General features: G+C 37.3%; 1 protein-coding gene across 1 annotated transcript in view; it reads right to left on the minus strand.

Annotated features, from left to right (window-relative positions):
• Positions 1 to 21,488, minus strand: part of LOC107757651 (ephrin type-A receptor 6-like) — a 112,327-nt gene that overhangs the window by 70,123 nt on the left and 20,716 nt on the right. The window contains exon 3 of the mRNA XM_016575209.1: positions 15,765 to 16,434. Within this exon, the coding sequence (XP_016430695.1) occupies positions 15,765 to 16,434 (670 nt within the window). The remainder of the gene's footprint in view (positions 1 to 15,764; positions 16,435 to 21,488) is intronic.

Consider the following 21,488-nt stretch of genomic DNA (forward strand, 5'->3'; position numbering starts at 1 on the left):
ATATATATATATATATATATATATATTGGAATGACAGTAAGTAAATGGCATAATATCAATTTTTTGGTGGCCGACTCAAAAGACTAAAATTAATAATTAAAAAAACACTCTGTGTTTTGGTACACAGAGTACATCTCAATCAACCTTTTACATTTTTATTTATCAATATTCGGTAGCCCATTTTTCAAAATAAAACGTTTTTTTTAATTTTTATTCATAAGTATCATTACGTTTTTGTACTAAATTTTACAACCTGAAATAACCTTGCCTTCCCGTAAAATAGTCAAAGTATCTGACATTTAAAAGACTTGTTGAATTTAAAACAGTCAGGTCTGCAGGGTTCCACTCTATCATATCATTTTCTGTTTTCTGTTTCTTTTTCTGCATGCTGGTTGCACCTCATGATATTGATTTGGCTTTTTTCATTTATAATATTTTAACAAAACTGTTGATTTTTTCAAAGAAACATTTTGACAAATCAGAAATCGTAGTTATGAATGTTTTTTTCCTCTCTGTCTGTCTGTCTGTCTGTCTGTGTTTATCTCTCCCCCCTTCCTGATGCTATTCAGCACACCGGCTCCATCCCTAAACACTGCTGCTAATATTTACACATCAGATCAGCATGATGAATGATGCAAGTTTGACGGGGCAATAATGGATGGGCGAGCTATGATGGCCTATGGCCAGCCGTTTATCACTCTGAGGGGCCTGACTGGGTCTTCTGAATATCAACACTAGCAGATTTGAAAGGAAGCAGAACTGCTTCACATTCTACGTCAGATGACTATATGGATTTATCCAGGATTTATGAGAGTGGCTTCAACAGGATTTGGTGAACAATGTGTAGGAATCTGAGGGGGGATGTGTCGAGTGTGTGCACAACTTGTGGGTATTTATGCGTGTCTGCATCTGTATACGTCTGGTTTCCCACGGAGGTGTTAGATAGATGAGAAGAACAAAACAAACAAGTTATTCTGTAGCTACTGTGTCTGGTTAAATATAAATACACACACACACATACTCAAACAAACGCTTGTGGGTAAACAATATCTGAATGCACATTTCATTTCATACGCATCACTCCACTTGCTGAGAATTAAAGCGTCTGCGTAGACAACAGACACACTACCTACGGCAATAATATCCCATTAAAGGTAATCAACTTGTATTTTTTTTTTAAAAAGCAGGCCAGGGGGAACATTTACTATCACCTATCAAACATGCCAAGATATCCTCTCCTCCCCACTAGGGAGTAGACTTCTGGTCTAAGTTTTTTGACAGCCTTTTGAAAATAAATGAATGCTCATGTAATTTGCATTTCCATATGCAATTGCTTTACTTTACAACCTAAAGCGGTGATTTATTTTCAAATATCTCTGTCTCTTTGAACACCAGTGTTGGGGAAAAACTACTTTGCATGAATAAAAGTAGTGATGTCACTAATTTAAAGGGATATTTCACCTAAAAGTCTGTCATTTAAATGTATTCAACCTCATGTCGTTCCAAACAAGGATGACTTGTTTATCTTCAAAACACAAATTAAGATATTTATAATGCAACCTGAGAGATTTCTGTCCCTCCAATGAAAGTCCTAAGGAGTCCTAAAGACATTGTAATAGTAATCCATGTGAATTGAGCTGTTTATTACAAGTCCTCTGAAAAGACATGATCGCTTTATATGATGAACAGATTTTACTTAGGCTTTTATTCACATTTAAACATTGATCAATGCACATATATAAAGCACATCAAATATGCTGATGCACAAAAAAACAACTTTATTGGTTCATGCATGCCAAGCAAGCACATCTGAGCTTCCATTTATCTTAATCTGTGTGCTCCATATATGTGCACTGATCATTTCTTATATTCACAAGGGAGATACCTGAAAGGGGAAAAGCACAGTTATTTCATTAAGATCCTTAAATTCAAAACTGAACAAAACCAGCAACCAAATCAATTGTAAAGTGGGCACCAGTATGTGTACTCACTCTGTAGGACAGAACAATTGAATGGTTCAGGGCAATACAGGACATCTAATGTGTGCTTTTTATATAAATCCTCAAAAATACATTTGTAATTTATGTAGTTTTTTTATGTCAACAATGTTATTACAAAACTCTCATAGCACTCTGATTGCCTACAGTTCATGTTAATGACTGAAAAAACCTAAAACTATTAACATAATCACCCTGTGATTTCACAGTTCTATGTTTTCCTACAGAATATGCAATATGTGTTGAATATAGAATACAATTATACAATAGAATTATATAAGATATTTCATCACTGCTATCTTGATACATGAATGCGTATTGCATATTTAGTTATTCTGCACTACGTATCAGTAATAATGCACTAAAATATATCCAGGCATTTGTCCCCCGACAATCTCTGCAAAAACCACTCTCATATGCAAACTGAAGGAATAAATCAAATTCACAATTCATCTCGGTGGTCCTCTCTCTTATTATAAAGTCAGATTCATTCTAGAAATTTTGGTGGAAATGTTCACGACTTCATGAAGAATGGCAAAAATTGTTGTGCTGTCCAAAACAGAAGTCATGTTGAACACCTAAAAGAAGTTTTAGATTATTGATGCCATTGTAGAAATAGGCTAAAACAAACATTTAACCATTATTAATATTGGAGCTACCAGGATAAACAAATTAGCATTGAGATGGTCATGTGATTTTAAAATGGTAGCTCTATGGGGTGACCCGCTCCATGCAAAATAAATCTGCTTGCATTAGTGAATCACTTCATTTGGATGGATCATACGCAGCATTGTTCTTTTTTGTTGGAATATTTGGTTAAATGCTGCTGTTCATTGCTTTTTTTGGCTCCTTATGAAACTTACAAATTGTATACAGTAAGGTTGTTGTTTGCATTTAGCTTTTATTGTTTCTAGTTGATTGCAGTCACTCTGATTCACACAAACCAATCAAGCTCGATACCAGACTTTAATACAATGGTGAAATCCACTGGTATAAAAAAAATTTACTCATTTTATATTTATTTTTTCCCTACAACTTAATAAACATATGATTGAAATAAAATATGATTTAAATTAGTAGACAAACAGACCAGAAACATTTTGATCTCACTGAAGTTATGTAGACAAATCAATCAATCAATCAATCATATAAATAAATAATTTAGTTTTGGATGAAGAGGTGGCTAAAGTAGCTTTGTAGAGTGACGGTACACTCTTAAAAATAAAGGTTCCAAAAGGGGGTTTTCACAGCGATGCCATAGAACAGTGGTTCTCAAACCTGTCCTGGAGTACCACCAGCCCTGCACATTTTGTATGTCTCCCTCATCTATCACACCTGATTCAACTCATCAGCTCATTAGTGGAGACCGCAAGACCTGAAGTGGGTGTGTCAGATATAGGGAGACATACAAAATGTGCAATGCTGGGGGTACTTCATGGAGAGGTTTGAGAACCACTGAAAATAACAATTTTTTTCTTAGTGTGAAGAACATTTTAATAATCTAAAAAAACTTTTACCACTGTAAAGAACCTTTTGTGGAATGAAAAGTTTCCATGGATGGTAAAGGTTATTTGTGGGCCAATGACGTCAATAAAGAACCTTTAATTTTAAGAGTGTAATATAGAAATAGCAATAGGCACCTGTCTACTAAAGGCACATTACGACAGGCTTTTGGTGTGCTTGGTTTTAAGAAGCTTCAATGTAATTAGTATGTAGCATGTAGTAAGTTACTATTCTTTATGTTTGTTTGTTTTCAAGCCTGAATGTAGTTGAACTAATTTAGCTTGGTAAACTGCACAAGCCTCCCCAACACTGATGGACACTCCATGAAATAACTGTCACTACTGTTTTATGCCATATCTTGCCATATTTTATAGTTTTAGATTTGTAGACGACAGCTTTAAAGTGCCCCTATTATGGGTAATAAAAGGTTTATATTTTGGTTTTGGGAGTCCCCAATAACAGGTTGACATGCATGCATGGTCAAAAAACATTTTCCAAACCCCTCCTTTGCGTGACGCTAATCGGCGGTGATTGGTCTCATTTTAATTTCATCACGCCTGTAATGCCTGATAAAGCAGCGTTTGTGAGCATAGTGCTGCTTTGTGTACAGTGTTTTTTACCGCTATTTTTACCGCTCCGAAAGCGACACCTAGTGGCAAAGAATGAATTTGTGTTTTCATTCACGACCAACTCGAAAAGACCAAGTGGGTGGACAATATGCTAATATTTCATGTTGACGTTAACATGAAACGGCTTGGGATTCGTTTTTAAAATGACTCGTTTCAATGATTCAGAGTCGACTCTTTCTTTTGAGAGACAATAACTTTATACACGGTGCACTTTCAGATTTAAAATTTTGCAGGATGTTTTCATTCACTTAGAGCTGTGTTATACACTGCATGAAAGGTAATTTTCAAAAATCCATAATAGGGGCACTTTAATAAAGCTCTCTTCATCCTGCTAAAGACAAGACAGTAAAATGTCTACACTGCATTTGGCACAATCACTTCTGTGGTCGGTTTTCTTACTGTACACTGGCATAATGTAGATGCAATATTCTCAGAATATTGATGCGAGTTTTTTTTTTTTATTCTCTAACTTGAAATATGTCTGCTGAAGATCTCTAGAGTGTTGCTGCTTGCTAAAACGGTAAGCTTTTCCTTATTCCCCTTCACCCTGGCTGCACTGCTTAAACAAAGAAAAAAGGTTAGAAGAATATTTGAAAAGAGAGCATCCCCACCTTCAGATTCAGAGCAGTGTTTGAAGCTTCATGTGCCTGATATGACTAAGCAAAAAGAAAGGAGGGGGAAGGAAAGAGAGAAACACTCTCATGGCATCTCCTGCTGTGCGGGTGTCCACTCATCTGCTGTTTTAGTAATACAGAAGAAGAGAAAAAAAAACAGCAGAGGGGGACAAAAATAAGAAATAAAGGAGGTCTGGTACTCTTAAGTTTCTCTCTGAGTGACAAGAGTTGGAAATATTCTGAATTGCCTCTGTAATTGGGGTAAAAGAGTAAAGGGACAGAGAGTTTAAAGTTTCTGCTTTGCCTCTGTTCCTCTGTATAATGTGGAGTAGTGTCCATAATTCAGTAAGAGGTCTGGCTAAGGTCTGAAAAAGAGAGAGAGAGAGAGAAAGAAAAAGAGAGCGATACAGTGAAAAGAAAACAAAAACACAATTATAAAAATAAAGCAGCCCCAGATGACTATGGCAAACTTAATTAAGCGCATTTTGCACAATTCATCATTGTGTCTTTAGCCTCAGCGACCTCACGCAGAGGGAAGGAACGGAACCTTTGATGCTGTGAAAACTACACTAGAAGAAAAGCAACAAAGTGTCAGACAGGCTCACTTCTGCAGAAACGATTCAGAGTGCTGAGGGTCAAGCTTGTGTGCTTGAATACCAGGAATGGCTTTATTTAGCAGATGGTTTAATTAAAATGCACAATAAGGGGGAGAGAGGGAAAGAGAGACAGAGACAGACTGGCAGAAGAAGAAAGTTAGAGGGAGAGAAAAAAAGAAAGAAGTAAATTAGCTGTGAATCTAACAAATGACTGTAATTAGCTGGTAGCTGCATGCCGAGATGCAGAAATGGGGCCAGTCACAACTGCAACTTAACTGGAACACAAAAATTCTGAAGTCCATATTGAAAACAAATGGATTGAAATCCTTCCAAAACAGTCTTATGTCTTTGTTGTTCTGTTCAATGGCACATTCCAGGAATATGTTGCAGTACAACATAGGCCTTAACTAAATGAAGCAGGTTTTCTTCTTACTCTACTAAATATTATAGGAGCTGGTTTATTTTCCATTTATTGCCTATGCTCTTTATTGCACTGTCAACTTAATTTGCAACATGTCTAAAATAGTTTAAACCCAGAAGCAACACTCCTTGTAGAGTGTGCACACATGCTTAAAGGCGAAATTGAAGCAACCCATAAGCCTTTTGTACAGCATTCCTCAGCAACAAAACCTTTGCTATGGCCACCTAAGCAGACAGTACTTGTCAGAACTTGATGCCACTGGCTTTTATAGTCAACGTGAATCCTCTAACTGAGGCTCTAACAGGACAAAGTCTATGCCATCCCTCTTTCAAATGGAGGAGGAGAGAAAGATGGCAAAAAACAACAACAACAACCTGTAAGCGAAACAAAGAAGAAACCACCTTGGGAAGATGACCTCACCAAGACCTTAACTAGACTGGGAGCAAAATCCAAACAGGAACAAGTCCCCAATTCTCTTAACTGCTTGAGCAGTACTGGGATCGTTATTTGTGTGCCTCTGGGAGTACGGTCCCACATATGGGATTTTAGAATGTACAGTGAAGTCACATACTGCCAGACTCAAATGTGGACGTGGACGTAATATTTATTTCAATATTTATTTGCAGACAATAAAATACACAAGTACTAGCAAAACAATACATTTACAATTTGTAAAATGCCCACTGATGTCTATGGAAGCAGCAATAACAATCCATTCAATTATAATTTGACGACGGGTTTTTATTAATATTGGATACAAATTGTCAGGTAACTATAAAGTTCACTCTATTCTTCTGCTGGCCACTTACTTTCATGTATTTCTGGAGAAATTGGTGAATTTACATGTTGTAAATTCGACAGATACAATTCTCTAAATTGCGGTGCAAACTAACATGGGGGCACCTATTTCAAATTATAGATCAACTCACAAGTTCATTATAAAGGTAAGCACATTCACGTACATGTATTTGAGAAATGGAATATCAGACATTTGATGACATGCCTAGTGAATTTGTGAATATCTTCGATAAAAATATCTACTCTGAATTGTATGCATAGGACATAAATAAACACCACTTTGAAAGCACAGAGATGTCTCGTAGATGGGTCTCTATCATTCAGAACGTTATTAGTGATATCAGGTGAAAGCCTGAATATATCAGAGTGCCCAGTTCAGATGCCAAACTCAAAGTCTTCAAATCTCTGAACGGGGGTGCCATAGCAAGCCCAGAAGCTGAGAGAGAAGGTCTGCTGTGACCAGCATTCTTCAAGTAGGTTTCTCCAAAAGAGAGACCAGATCCAAGAACCTAGAACTTGTCCTTCTGTACTCTCCACATAGCAGCCGGTAGTAAGCGTACTTCCACCGTCACCAAAACATCTATTCCCACAGGTGCTGGTATAGACCGAATGAACCATAGGGAGCACAGTGTCGTCTCACTGGCCAAAAACTACGTCAAATAAGGTTGACAATCCTAGGATGCAACCTCCACTTCCTTGATGTCTGTCCATGACTCAAAAAATGATCCACTCTATGATTCAAACTTCATGACATGGAAGCCCTGCAGGTCTGGAAGGAAGTAATTCAAGGCTAGGGAGAACTGCCATCAACTATAGGCTATTAACGTGCCACTTGAGAAGCCTTCCAACCATCATCCTTCCAACTGCCACAGGCCAGACCGTTCTTGTAAACCGCTCCACAGCCTATCAGATGTGCATCTGTTGAAATTGTTTTGAAATGAACAACCATACCAAAGGGAAAGACCAAGACAAGACTTGGTTCCAGACAAGCAGAGTGTGACAACACCTGCATGTAACTCAGAGTCTTCGGTAAGCAGGCCAATGGGGACAAAGTCCTCAGCCATTGACTCACCACTGAAATGGTCTCATATTAACCAGGCACAGCAGTAACACTGGAGACACTGACACCATGAGACCCATTAGACTGCAATACAGGCCTACATGGAGTCCTCCCCATCTCTGAATTGATCCAGACACAGCTGAAATGTCTGAATGTCTTGATGACAAGCCATTAGCTCCTGCGATTTTGCTAAAATCAGCCAATAATTGAGGTAATTCAACACTCTCACAATTTGGAGCTTTAATAAGACCAGGGCAGCCATACACTTCATAAATGCATGGGAATTTGCCACTCGATGTGACAATCCAAACTCAGAAATATGATACTGCAACTATGGCAGATGCATCATCTTCCTGAAGAAAAATCCATCTATGATTATGTAAGCATGTTGGTGAAGCGACGCCTCAGTGGGTGTTGCCTACGCTATCCACCAATGACTTTCCATGACTTTATAGAGGCTTCAGATAATTGTAACACCAGAGGGTGTTCCCATAGCGTCAGCTAGTGATGCAGAGTTGAAGTAAACCTATGAAATGCAACTCTATTTGGTCCACTTTAATTTGAAATTAGGAGACATCAAAATAAACATCCAAAACTTTGCACATTACAATCAAACCGCACCATAGATTTAAAGTAAACTAAGCTCAGAGCACCTCCTGAGATAGTTCATTTGGAGTGTTCACAAAAGTCTCACAAAAACTGTGTTGAAGTCGCTAAACATAAATTTGTTTGTTTACATAAACCATGACATGCTTGAGCGGCAGAGCGCCACTGAAGCCTGAAAAACAGCCAATCAGACACATTGATGGCTTGTTTCGAGATATGATCAAATGTGTTTCTTCAAGCATGCATCTTTGTGTCTAAGCAAAAGCATTTCTTGTCAAATGTCAATTCGAAATGTCTTAAAAAGTCAGCTGCCACAGTCGCTGGTAGATGAGAAAAATGCATACATCCAGATTTGATGGGTTTAAAAATAGCTACATTTCAGACTAGGTTAATTTTACAATAGTTGATGGTAACGGTTGGAGAGTCCAGCACTCTGCAGCAGAATTTAAATAAGCTATCTGGCATTTACTGGATTGGTTCAATGTCTCCATCTCGTCTCCTTCAGTCCTGGGGCAAAGTAAACTTAAAGTCAGAACACACACATTCAGTATGTACCTTTCCAACAATCCCTCACAGCTGGCAGAACAGAGCATTGATGCAACACAGTGGAGAATCAGAACACGACAGGGAAGGAGAGCAAACGGCTGTTGATATAATGGATAAAAATCTGGTGCATGTAGGTGAGACCTGGCAGAAGAAACAAAAAAATATAGAGAGATATGCCAAAGGAACCTTTCGCTTATGATCAGAGGTGTGGAAAAAGATACAGGACATTGCTGTATTAATGCAATACAGATGAAATAATATTTGCCTTGCTTTCCGGTTGCAGTCAGACATGATTAGGATCAAGACTAGGATCCAAGGCCCAAGTAAACAACAGGCTTTGATGAGAAAGCGCCTTTTGCAGGCTTAAGAATTAGCTCATCTTGTGTTATCCATCATCCATATCAAAATATATAAATCCAAAAGCTGGTTATTACATTCCCAGACATATGCGAACACAATTTTGGCTAATTGTAAAACCTGAGTAGAGATTAATGTGAAAAATCTGACAGCTCTCTATAGATGCAAAATCTGTATAGCAAAAAAAGATGACAGGGTGTGTAGAAGGAATTTTTATAAGGAACCGGCAATTTTTGATTTACTGGTGCAAAACGAGTATAACTTAAGTTAGGATCAAGGTATGTCACACATTCAAATGAATGATAACTTTAGGTGCATAAAATTTGTTAGCGACTCTGTAAATGTGATAATTTTATGTTAATTATTAACTAATTGTGTTAAAGGTGAACTATGTAATTTCTTTGTCATTAGCAGCAATGAGTATTTTTAATTGCATACTAGCGTATTTTTCTCTTACTAATTCTAATATGTGAAATGTAAAATTCTTGTATGCATAACTGAATAGTAAAATGTGAAACCAGTGGGTTGAGAACTAGCTGTATACTTCATCTATTCAAATATATTTGCATTAACATAATCTTAATTAAAATGCCAATAAAATAAAATAAAATAAAATAAAATACATATGTACAACATTAAATTGACATTAGATTTTGAGTTTATTATTATTATTATTATTAAAACAGAAGTGCCAGAGGTACATATCAGCTTATATGGGAAGGTCTATTGTTTTGGACAAAGGGGGATTTTGAATCAAAAATGTAGAGAACCACTAGAGCACTGTGAAGAATACTATATCCCACAATGCAATGCAAACGTATTATCAACTCATCTCTCAATTCATCTCTTTTGTGACTCACTGTTTGATCAAACTGCTAAGAATAAACACCTTTTTAACACAAACTTAGATTAAAATACAAAATAGTCAAAAAAAAAAAGTTTACAGTGTATATAATATGGTAGTATCCCATTCCAAACATGAAAGACTCCTATCACCCTTTTCATCCTACATTCCATCCGCCAAACTCCAAAGTTTGAACTGCTGAAATGTTGTGTTGATCAAACAGACGGGACAATGTTTTAAAAGAGCTGCAAAACCACAGTATTCAAACTGTTCTGGAATACACCATAAAATGGCTTACTTGTAGTTGTCTCTGCACATTAAACCATGATAGGATAAAGTATTTTAACATAAAAAATGCCACACTTCATCTTTAAGAGATTAGCAACATACAATGGCATGATTGACTTATCTCTGTGCTTTTAAGTGGAACAACTTGCTCGGCAAAAAAGAGCAACGCACAAAAAGAGCGTGACAAGCTTTTTAAACCCTTAAGGCTACAATCTCTTCTAGCAGAGCTGTGAAACACAGACTAGCAGCGGGCAGCGAGATTCTAAAGCGCCACAGCAGTGGGAGGCACCCCAGAGCATTAGTCCAGCAACAGTACAGACAGTCTCTGCAGCTGAATGTCAAATGAGTAGAATGTAAAAATTATTCATGATACATTAGGCAAACAATACAAGGATTACATACTGCATCTGCTGGGATTCTGAAGTGTGCAAACAGTGAACACTTCTGCTGTCCCATAATGCCAAGGGAGTGGAGAAGAAACAGATTCCGAAAGTTGGCAGAGAACCGCAAGTTGGCGAATTATTTTCAAGTGCTTAAGAGCTACCAAAAACATCGTTCCTTGTGGTTAAAATGAACTTTTTTAATAGGGAAGCACAATAAATTGTCACCATTTTGCTTATCAGCCAATATTAGAGATTTTCTTCATTTATTTTGTATTCATTCTATTTTTATAGAACTTAGCCATCATCAAACTTCTACTTAAAGTACATCTTTAACACTAATAATTTTATAACATCGTTAAATGCAATCTTAAGCACATCTCAAAATGAATTTACATATTTGTGTCCATATATGAATACATTTTGGTAACAGTTTAGAATAGGGACCAATTCTCACTATTAACTACAGTTGTTGCTTATTAGCATGCCTAATATTAACATACTGGCTGTTTATTAGTACTATTAGTAAATATTCTGCATGACCATATTCTACATCCTTAATTCTACCCAATACCTAAACTTAACAACTACCTTACTAACTATTAATGAGTTTACTGAGGCAAAATCATAGTTAATGGTTTGTTAATGGCAAGAATTTGACCTTAAAATAAAGTGTGACCTACATTTTTTTTAATATATATTTTACATAATAATGTTGCAATGTTTAAATTCTTGTAGCATTTAAAACATCTGATTTAAAGTTTTAGGGTTTTATTTTTTGTTTATTTAGAGTAAATGATATAGAATTGTAATATTTACTGCTTTTTATTTACTGCTGCTTGGCAATATTTAGCATTTAAAATCCAGTCATTTCATAGGAATCCACACAATCAGAAGTTTCAAGTAAAAGTGGAATTTTTCCCAATGTAAATTGCATCAGGTTCAAGTTGGTCAAGTGAATTTGTTACATTGACCAATAGAAAGTTGCCTGGGGTATAATGGATTTTTTTTTTTTTTTTTATGTGACTGCACCTAAAAAAAACAATATTGGCCCATCAGTATTGTCCAGAAAAAAATCATGTTTTCATTTTAAAACTCATTTTGTTTAAAAACACTTGAGAAACTTATTTTCACAATTGTTGTTAGCACTTCACATAAATCAAGAATATACGTGACAGTGCCAACCTGGAACTGACACATCTGGATCACTAACAAACAAACTTCACCAAGAGTCAGGAAGTAAGTTAGTTTTTCATCAGATTCAGTACATACTCTGAAAATACGGGAATTCATCCGTCTCTTTCTTCCTCTGCTTCTGTCCCTGACACACACGCACAAACACCATGCTGAGCAACTGGTCTCTGATGGGCAGGGGAGAGCTGATTATGGATTCACTTTGCAGCAGGAGCCGCCCTGTCGCTGGGGATTTGATTAGGGCTTTGACAGGTGCCAGTGAGATTGCAGCCTTAATCTGAGGAGTGATCTGCTTAGATAATGTGCAAAGAGGAAGAAAGAGACAGAGGTGGCAGGAAACGGGGATGCAGGTAGTAGAGATACACTGAACGGCCTCATGACAGAAGAGCTTTACTTTTGATGTACTCACTAAATCTAAATCATATCACAGACAGCGTGCTATCGTAAGAGTGATACTTCATCTGGTGCATTTTACAAATCCTGAGAAAGAGACTGGAAACGAGTGCCTCTCACACTGCAGAATCTTTAAAGCTCTTGGAGAATGGTTGAAATGCTCAGTTACTGTATGATAATTAGGAGAATGTAATGATGCCTTTGACTCCCATTGCCATCTTCTATTCTCTCACATGTGCAGAGAACCTCCCTACAGGCTGCCGCAGTGTGAACCGGGTCAGTCACTGATGTCTCTATCATGACTGTCCCGTCCTCTTTCCATACAGGAGATCTACTTGCATCACTGGGTCACAGCAGAATTCTCTCATCTCTTTTCACCTGCTGTCAGGAATGGGGCTTTTCTCAGTCAATCACGAACAGAGCAGAGGTGGGCGGTATGACCAAAATCTTAATTTTATATCTTGTTAACTTTATATTTAAGCAATGTCCCACAAGCAAGTGCTGTTGTACTGAATATCTCCTTAATATTAAAACTATACAGGAGCAGATATCGAGTGACGCGCATTTCAGACAAAAGCTGGCCTGTTCTCCGCCAACACAAACGGTTCCAAAAAAAAAAGCAAGTAAAGTATGAAGCTTTGCACGTTGGCAAGCAATGTTCAGACTGGAATACAATATGTGAGCGGAATGGAGTGACAGTAATTTTCCCTCCCGGCTCAAATCATTCTGTAATCACTCCGCTTTACCTCCGCTCCGGGTTGCCTGTTTCCAGGCAAATCTGAAGCCAGAGAAAATACAGATACTGTAACTTTCAAAACTAAATACATAAATAAAAACCACGAGCAAAATCAAAATCACAGCAAAATCACAGCTCACATACACTGGTAAGAACACAGAGAACACATTCAAGCAGAGTCATGTGTACTAAATATTAGGGGTCTTGGAACAACACTTCACTAATCAAGAGCTAGAGGGCCAAAACTGTATACATCATGATAGAGATTTTTATTTTATAGCTATTTTTCAAAATGTGTTATACTGTATATTGCATTACATTAAATTGCATTGTATACTGCATTTTTTTTTCTTTCTTTTGGATAATCCATAATTAAAGGGGTGGTTGACTGCTTTTTTCTAGGCTTGATTGTGTTTGGTGCAGTCTAACATGTGTTAATGCTTTGTTGTTGTTTTTTAAATAACATCATTGGGATCATAACACCTAGTCCTATCAAGCAAACTTAAAAAAAAAACGCATTCTTTTTCACATAATTTACCTTTATTCTACACCGCTCTGTCCCTTCTCCAATGAATGCTCTGATGATTTCCCCTCCCTCAGAAATACACAATGGGCTCAGATTGGTTAGCTGGCCCAGTGTGTTGTGATTCGCTAGACCACCTCTAGTGCAGTTCAGAAACGTCACGCCCCTCGCCTCAGAATGCGCTCCGGCTGTATTGTAAACAATGGCGTCATCAATATTGCTTATCAATTTGAGCCCAAATGAGACCCAGAGAATATTAGTGAAGAGGATCATGCAGAAACTTTGCAAACACGGCTCTTACAGGACATTTCAGAACGGTATGTTGTTTTTGTTTGTTGTTGTCTCATACTTTTAGATATGCTGTTAGTTGTAAATGCTACTGCTTATATGTTAGCTTTTAATATACGGTTTTATCCTGATTAAAGCTTTAACACAGCAGAATACATGATACAAAGTAATTGTTTACTTTGTAACAGTGAGAAGTGTTTGCACCACGGCAACCGCGTGCACGTCCATGTTTAACACTTGTAGCTATGTGGAAAATATCTGTCTGTCTATACACATAAAGTGTATAATTGGAACACAGTTCACTGATGGAGCTGTGATGAGCTGATGATCTGAATAAAAGAGAGAGAAAGAGAGTGAGAGAGATGCAGAGCGTGTGCAGAGCAGGGGACGCGAGGAACAGGATTAAGAACCGCTGCTTTAGAACATTGATTTTGAAACTTGTGAATCCATTAGAATCGTTAGAAGACAGAATCACGATTCATATATGAATAGATTTTTTCGAGCACCCCTAGTTTTGACGGCATGGCAACAACTGTTCCTCTTCTCTAAAGCGGCGCAACATGGCCCCGCCCCCTTTGTTGCATGTTCCCTGGGGCGGGGTTTATGTAAATTTCAGGGTTTGTGATGTCACCAACCTGGGAAGCAGCTTGTTGTAGTCCCCACGAGCCGTAACTGTAGACATTAAGCTGCCATAAGTTTAAAAGACAGTATCTCCGTTTGCATTGAACTTTCAGCGTCGTAACTTTGCAGATATTGTTTATGCTCAAACAGCAACGTTACACACTAACTAACAATTAACCACCCCTTTAAATATTTTGCTAGTGGAAGTTTTTCATCTCATTAGATTGATGCTGTTCATTTAAACTTTCTATTCATCAAAGTATCCTAAAAAAAGTATCACGATTTCCATAGACATATTAAAGGGGTCATGACATGGATTTTTTAATTATTATTATGTTCCTTGAGGTTTGCTCATAACGCTAATAAAGTTTTTTGCACAATAAATAAATAAATAAATGAATAACTATGTGGAAAAATGATTATAATTGTATTATTATTATTCAACCCTCATTCTGACCCTCTAAAATGATCTGTTTTTAAGGGGAGGGTCCTTTAAGGCATCTCAGTAATCGGCCACTGTTATGGTTGGCTAACGTAATTGCACAGGAAACAGTATCAACACCCCCTCGCTATTGCATGTGAGTGCTTTGACAACATAATCAAAATAAAACAGTCATTTCCAGACAAAGCATTTGGAAAATTATTTACTTACGGTTTGTGATGCAGCTGCAGTCAGATATAGTACCGCTTCATCTTTTCAACAAACGTTTCTTTAGCTGCATTTACATTGGCACAAAAAATCTGATTTTTTTGCTCACATCTGACACAGATCGGAATTTGTTGCACACGTGTAAACACAAAAATCCACACAAGATCTGCTTTTTTCACATCCGATCTGGGCCACTTCCAAATGTGGATTTTAGTCGGATACATATCCGATATCTGGACATCTGACCTACGTCTAAACACACATATCTGATTCCCCGCAGAACTCCTAATGCGAGGGCGACACGTACTGCCCATAAAGATAGAGTTTTAATGCCAGCATGCTATATGCGCTTGCATTTTATTGAGGCGGGAACTTCATATGTAAGAAACTTGGAAGATCCAGGACATTTTTTCAACTCCAATTGTATTCGTCTGAAAGAAGAAAGGGATGCAATGGGATGGCTTGAGGGTGACACCTGGGATGGCTTGAGGGTGAGTAAATCATGAGGTAATTTTCATTTTGGGTGAACTTTTCCTTTAATATTTTTCCTGTATTTTTGATCAAATACTCTAATTCAGCATTGGCGAGTATAAAACACTTATTATTATTATTATAATACAATACCTTAATTATATAATTAAATAATCTATGTATATGTATATTGCTGCCAAACCCTATAGCAGATACAGAAAACAAAGCAGGATTTAATGTTAGAACTCACCAATACAGAGACCGTCACTCTCCTCATAGCCTATGCTGCAGACACAACGGCCCAGCGGCACCAGCCAATCACCATCAGCTCCACAGTACAGCCTAGGTGTGTCACGTTCCTCAGCGTTCTCAACACACGCTCCCCTGACCTCCACCAGTGAAGACGAATCCACCCGCGGTACAGTGTCAGGGAAGGCTGCAAGGTTTCTCAGGGTAGACGGGCACTTTTTGTAATAAACTCTCACAGACACCAGGGCGATACATGCGCCCACATCCTGGAAGGCCAAGTAGAAACCCTTACGAGCTATTGGGCCCACTTCTCGCACTTCGGTATTCAGCCTCAGAACACGGTCGCCCAGGTCTGTCTGTGTGAAGCTCTCGTCGGCGGCTATGGTATCGATTTTGGCGTAGTCGTTGGTATGGAAATGAGCAGTGGCACCATGCGGCTCATCTGTCTCAAAGTAGAGGAGGTTAAAAGTCTCCTTACAGGTGCCAGAGACCCAGGGGATGCTGTTGCAGTCCCGCAGGGTGAAGCGAAGCTCCACGTAGATCTTCTGCGCAGCCTGACGGGGAATCCAGTTTGTACGAAGCCAGTTGTTCTGGTTGGGTTCCATTACGTGGCACACCTGGAAGGTGTGGATGGGACGGTTATGCTCATCCATCTCCGTTATGGCGTCCCACTGTGGAGAGCAAAGGACAGAGGAATGAGAAGATAGATAGTGGGATAATTGGAGAAAGCAATAGAAAGGAGTGAATCCTCGGGAAGGGCAATGTTCTTGTTGAGTTCTTCAGAGCAGCTGCTGGAGCCCGGAGAAATCAAACAGAATTTAGCTTCATCAAATTAGCATAAGAAAAACTGTAAATTGAAACACTGGCTATGTTTACATGCAAACCTAATAATTCATTAATTTAATAATTCATTAACTTAAAGTTGTAATTACACGTTTATCACATTCAAGTGCTGTCTTGTTGGAAAGAATAGGAATCATGGAGGACAGCAGGTTCATTCTTGCCTATTGCTTGGGGAAATCTAATTAAAGCCAAAATGAATTGCAGATATTTAATCAATATCAAACAGATTTTGAATAAAATGTAGCATTCCCATACAGTGACAATCAAATAAACATTACCACGCTATCTAGCTGACAATTTTTTGTCATTCATATAATATACATTAAATGGATACACTTGAATATACATAACTGTAAATGAAAAAAATAGGCCTAACTTAAACTTAAGTCAATAAAAAAATTGTTCTGTTCTCCACCATGTTAAAAGTTCATGGCCCACCCAACTCGGAAACACGGGTATCAAATTAATCTCAAAGTTTCCCACTTAAAAAAAATAAATATAAAATTTTTGGAAAAAAAAAAAAAAAACACTTTAAAATTTGAAAGGCTGTTCATGTCTGACTTCTGACTAGGAAACTCATGTTTATTATAATTATAGCAAGTAAAAGCAGCAACTAAAAAAAAAAGTTACTGCACAAATTTGTTTATTTACATCAATGTTCTGCAACTCTCTACAACCCATCTTTTCTATGTACTTTCTTCCAGAGAGATCTTGTTATCGTTGGAGGATAGCCACATGAGAAGAAGGTTTACTTGGAATATTTTTTGAGAAAAAAAAAAGGCAAAACGTTAATTATACACTGGGGTGCCATCTCTGACAGGACCACTGACAGCTCACAAGCTTCTCACTGCATGTGTGGAATACATGCGATGAACATGTAAATTCACTTGTTGGATTGCAGAGTTTTGGATATACAGTAGATTCTGAATCTGTCAATTGGAATCTGTCAATCAGTTGGATTGAACTGATTTGGTTTGACATGTCTCTAACTACTAATTAACGTTCCCAAAATAAATAATTCATCTCCATGATAAATGGCATGTAGAACTTGAATTCCTAACCCACAGTATAACTTGAATTATGACACTGGGTCTCATAAACTTTAAAAAAAAATCACAAAAAATTGACATCTGACACTCCATATAAACATGAATTTGTTCTTAACATTGTTCTAATGTTTACAAATTTGGATTATTCTAAATAAGCATGTTAGGGTTAGCCAATTTATATAAGGGCTTTTTGCACAACCTTTCATTTACAGTATTTTTAGCAAACATATGACGATCTCTAAAAACGCACTCTCTTCTGAGAGATGCGCAGCAAGATCTTTGAGCAATGCCAAGTGTGCAATAATTAAATATAGTTCAAACACCTTTAATACACCTCGTTGCATACACATACATGTATCTGTTGTTATACAGAGAAACTTCGCAGCTTGATGATGTGATATGATTTTCTCAGCTTTTTGTTCAAATTGTTGCATTCTTTTTATGAAACCTACCCACATTCAAGCTGATTTTTTTTTCAAGTTTATTGTTGATTTGTTCATTTATTTTATTTAATTTTTTAATCTTTCTTTTGACATATTGCATTCATACTAAATATTCTGGGGGCTATGAACATTTTGTGAAAATTTAAAATTCTGTCAGTGGCTGGCCAAAAAAAAAAAAAAGAGTTAAAGAGGTCTCATGTCTCTTCTGTCTCTTACATACAGAAGTCTCTCATTTATTTGGTAAAAAAATACATTAAAACAATTATATTGCGCAATATTATAATGAAATGGTTATTGGTTATTATTATTATTATGATTATTATTAAAATAACCATTTTCTATTTCAGCTATGTTGAAATGAAATTTATTACTGTGATACAAAGCTAAATATTTTTCAGCCATTACTTCACTCCTCAGTGTCACATGATCCTTCAGAAAATCGTCTAATATGGTGATTGAATATTTGACAATAGGATTATCAATAGGGGTGTAACGGTACACGTATTCGTACTGTACGGTTCACGGGGCAAATTCCAAGTGGAAGTGATCATCCCTATGCCTTTGAAGGGCAGAGCCCTTGGAGTAAGCAGGGCATGTGCGTGCCATTATGTAGTCGTCATTTGGAATGCACTTGGCAAAGGGAGCGATGTAATTTCCTCATTATCTTCAGCTGGGATGTTCCCGTGACAACGCAGCACGGTGTCCATCAGCAGATGTCGCTGTTTTACTGGCATATATGTATTTTTATTGTTGTTAGCATAACTGTTGCAAATAAACATACATTTTATATTTTAAAAAGTTTTTAAAATATGCTATATAATATATGAAAACTAATATATATAAAACGTTTTAAAATATAAAATGTATATTTTTTATGCCGGTGTACATCAGCGAATCAGCTGACGGACACCGTGCTGCGTTGTCACGGGAACATCCCAGCTGAAGATAATGAGGAAATTACATCGCTCCCTTTGCCAAGTGCATTCCAAATGACGACTACATAATGGCACGCACATGCCCTGCTTACTCCAAGGGCTCTGCCCTTCAAAGGCATAGGGATGATCACTTCCATTTGGAATTTGCCCTGTGAACCGTACAGTATGAATACGTGTACCGTTACACCCCTAATTATCAATGCTGAAAACAGTTGTGCTGATTAATATTTTTGTGGAAACTGTGATTTTTTGGAAATTTAGAATGCATTCTAGCATGAAAATAATTGATGAATCATTGTTCGTGAAAATGTTCATATACTGTACAGATTTCACGCAAACAACCATGCGTACACACATTTATTTCACTGTCACATCCAGGCAACATGAGACTCCTCCTTACTGCCATTTTCAATACATCAATTTTTAGGTAGTATCTGTAGGCTGTGATGTGCTACCCATATGCTTGGTTATGCTGAAGCTGTGAACACAGCAAGGCATAAGAGCCTAATAGATTTACTAAAGCCACTAGCAACAGCTGAATCAAACAGTAATGACAGGACGTCTGGCCATTGTACTGCTGCTCTGCTTTGAGCGACTTTCTAAATTTTTTCTCTCTTTTACACATCCTTTTTCTCTTTCCAAACATGTTGTATTGCACACATTTGCTTTTCCAAACACTTCCCATATCTTGTCATCACGCTCTCACTCTCTTTGTTCTCACTTTCTTTTTCACAAACTCTCACTGTGTTCTGGCATTCTTATTTTCCACCCATTCAGTCTCTTTTTCTCACTCTGTTCTTTTGTACTCCCACTTTTTTGGCACTTTACTGTTTTCCTCACTATTTCTCCTCCTATTTCTGTGTCTTCAGCATAAATCTCTTCCTCCAATCATCTGTTTCCTCTTCTTTTTCTTTTATTTCTTATCTCCCTAATCTATCTCCCTCTGATAATTAATTAGGAAGGACGCACTTCATTAGCACTAAAGCCTCCACTTACTCACTTTCATTATTGCAGTGATAAGCTAAGCCTTCCCTAATAGCCTCTCAATCAGAAACTTGCTGTATCATAGCCCCGATGTGTGCCGATAGCTCCTCACAACAGACCGCTGTTTGCAACCAAAAAGTTTGATTGAAAGAGAAGGGTTCCATTTCTAAACAGGTCAAGTCAGCTCATGTTTAGTTTATACTATATGTAATTTGCAGCTTAAACTGGATATAATTGCATTAAAATGCTTGTGACAAGGCCCAGATCATGAGGCCTGCAGAACAACTATATAGAGACACACAGAGACAAGAAATGTAAATATATCTGAATGAATGAATGAATGAATGCTTTGTACTTTATATTTCTGTTTAGGCAACTTTAATGCAAGCAATATATTCCATTCACAACTATCAGCCAACTGGCAAGCAACTGTTTTATTTACTCAGCACAGCCAATTTCTACTCACATTTGACACTTGTGGAGTGTTAATATAGGACCCTGTTTGCCCTTATTTTTTCAGTAAATTATGAAATTATACTATGCAGATTCTAATAGAAAGCTAAAACTGCTTGCTATTAATAAAAATATTTATATTTTATACTGTAAAAGCCTACTCACACCAAGCCCAATGATAATCTATCTATCTATCCATCCATCCATCCATCCATCTATCTATCAATGTGATTTTTAAACTTGAATGAATGTGTAAATGCTTTATTAATTCATGGCTATAAATGTATTTAAGAATATTTGTTTATTATGTCACACTTTAGTATGGACACCACGTCTTACTATTAACTACAACTTTTCCCTCAATAAATTCCTAATTTGCTGCTTATTAATGTTGCTGATAAGTATGGGGTAGGATTAAGGGATCTGGTCATGCAGAATAAGGCATTAATATGTGCTTTATAAGTACTAATAAACAGCCAATATGCTAGTAATATGCATGCTAATAAGCAACTAGTTAATAGTGAGAATTGGTCCTTAAAATAAAGTGCTACCGTTTATTGTTATATGCAGTCGTAGGTTTATAAAATACCCTGGAGCCTGTGGAGTATGAGCAAACATTTTCCTAAAAAAAAAAAAAAATGATGCTGATGATAATGTTTAGCAAGCTTTTCATTATCTCCAGACAGGCCATTTAGTGTCATTCATAAAGTCACGAAAGAAATAAATTGACCTCAGAACAGCACACCGACTTCGGGGAGTTTGATACATGTCCCGATCCTATAATCTTCTCTCACCCTGCCACTGCCTTCCAGCCATTTGTTTCACATCAGCTTTTTTCTTGGTGGTAAATCGAGGCATTTAGAAGAACGGGGAGGCAGTGGCGTGCTTTCAATCTCCTGCTAGAAAGTGACCGGATACATCTAGGAACACTGCGGCGGGGATAAGATATCAGCACGCGGCTTAAGATGCTACTCGCACTGATAAAAGTGGCTGAGATGGATGAAGCTAAAATCGCTGG

Source organism: Sinocyclocheilus rhinocerous, unplaced genomic scaffold (genome assembly GCF_001515625.1).
Source record: "Sinocyclocheilus rhinocerous isolate Xijiao unplaced genomic scaffold, SAMN03320098_v1.1 scaffold1254, whole genome shotgun sequence".
Classification (NCBI taxonomy): Eukaryota; Metazoa; Chordata; class Actinopteri; order Cypriniformes; family Cyprinidae; genus Sinocyclocheilus; species Sinocyclocheilus rhinocerous.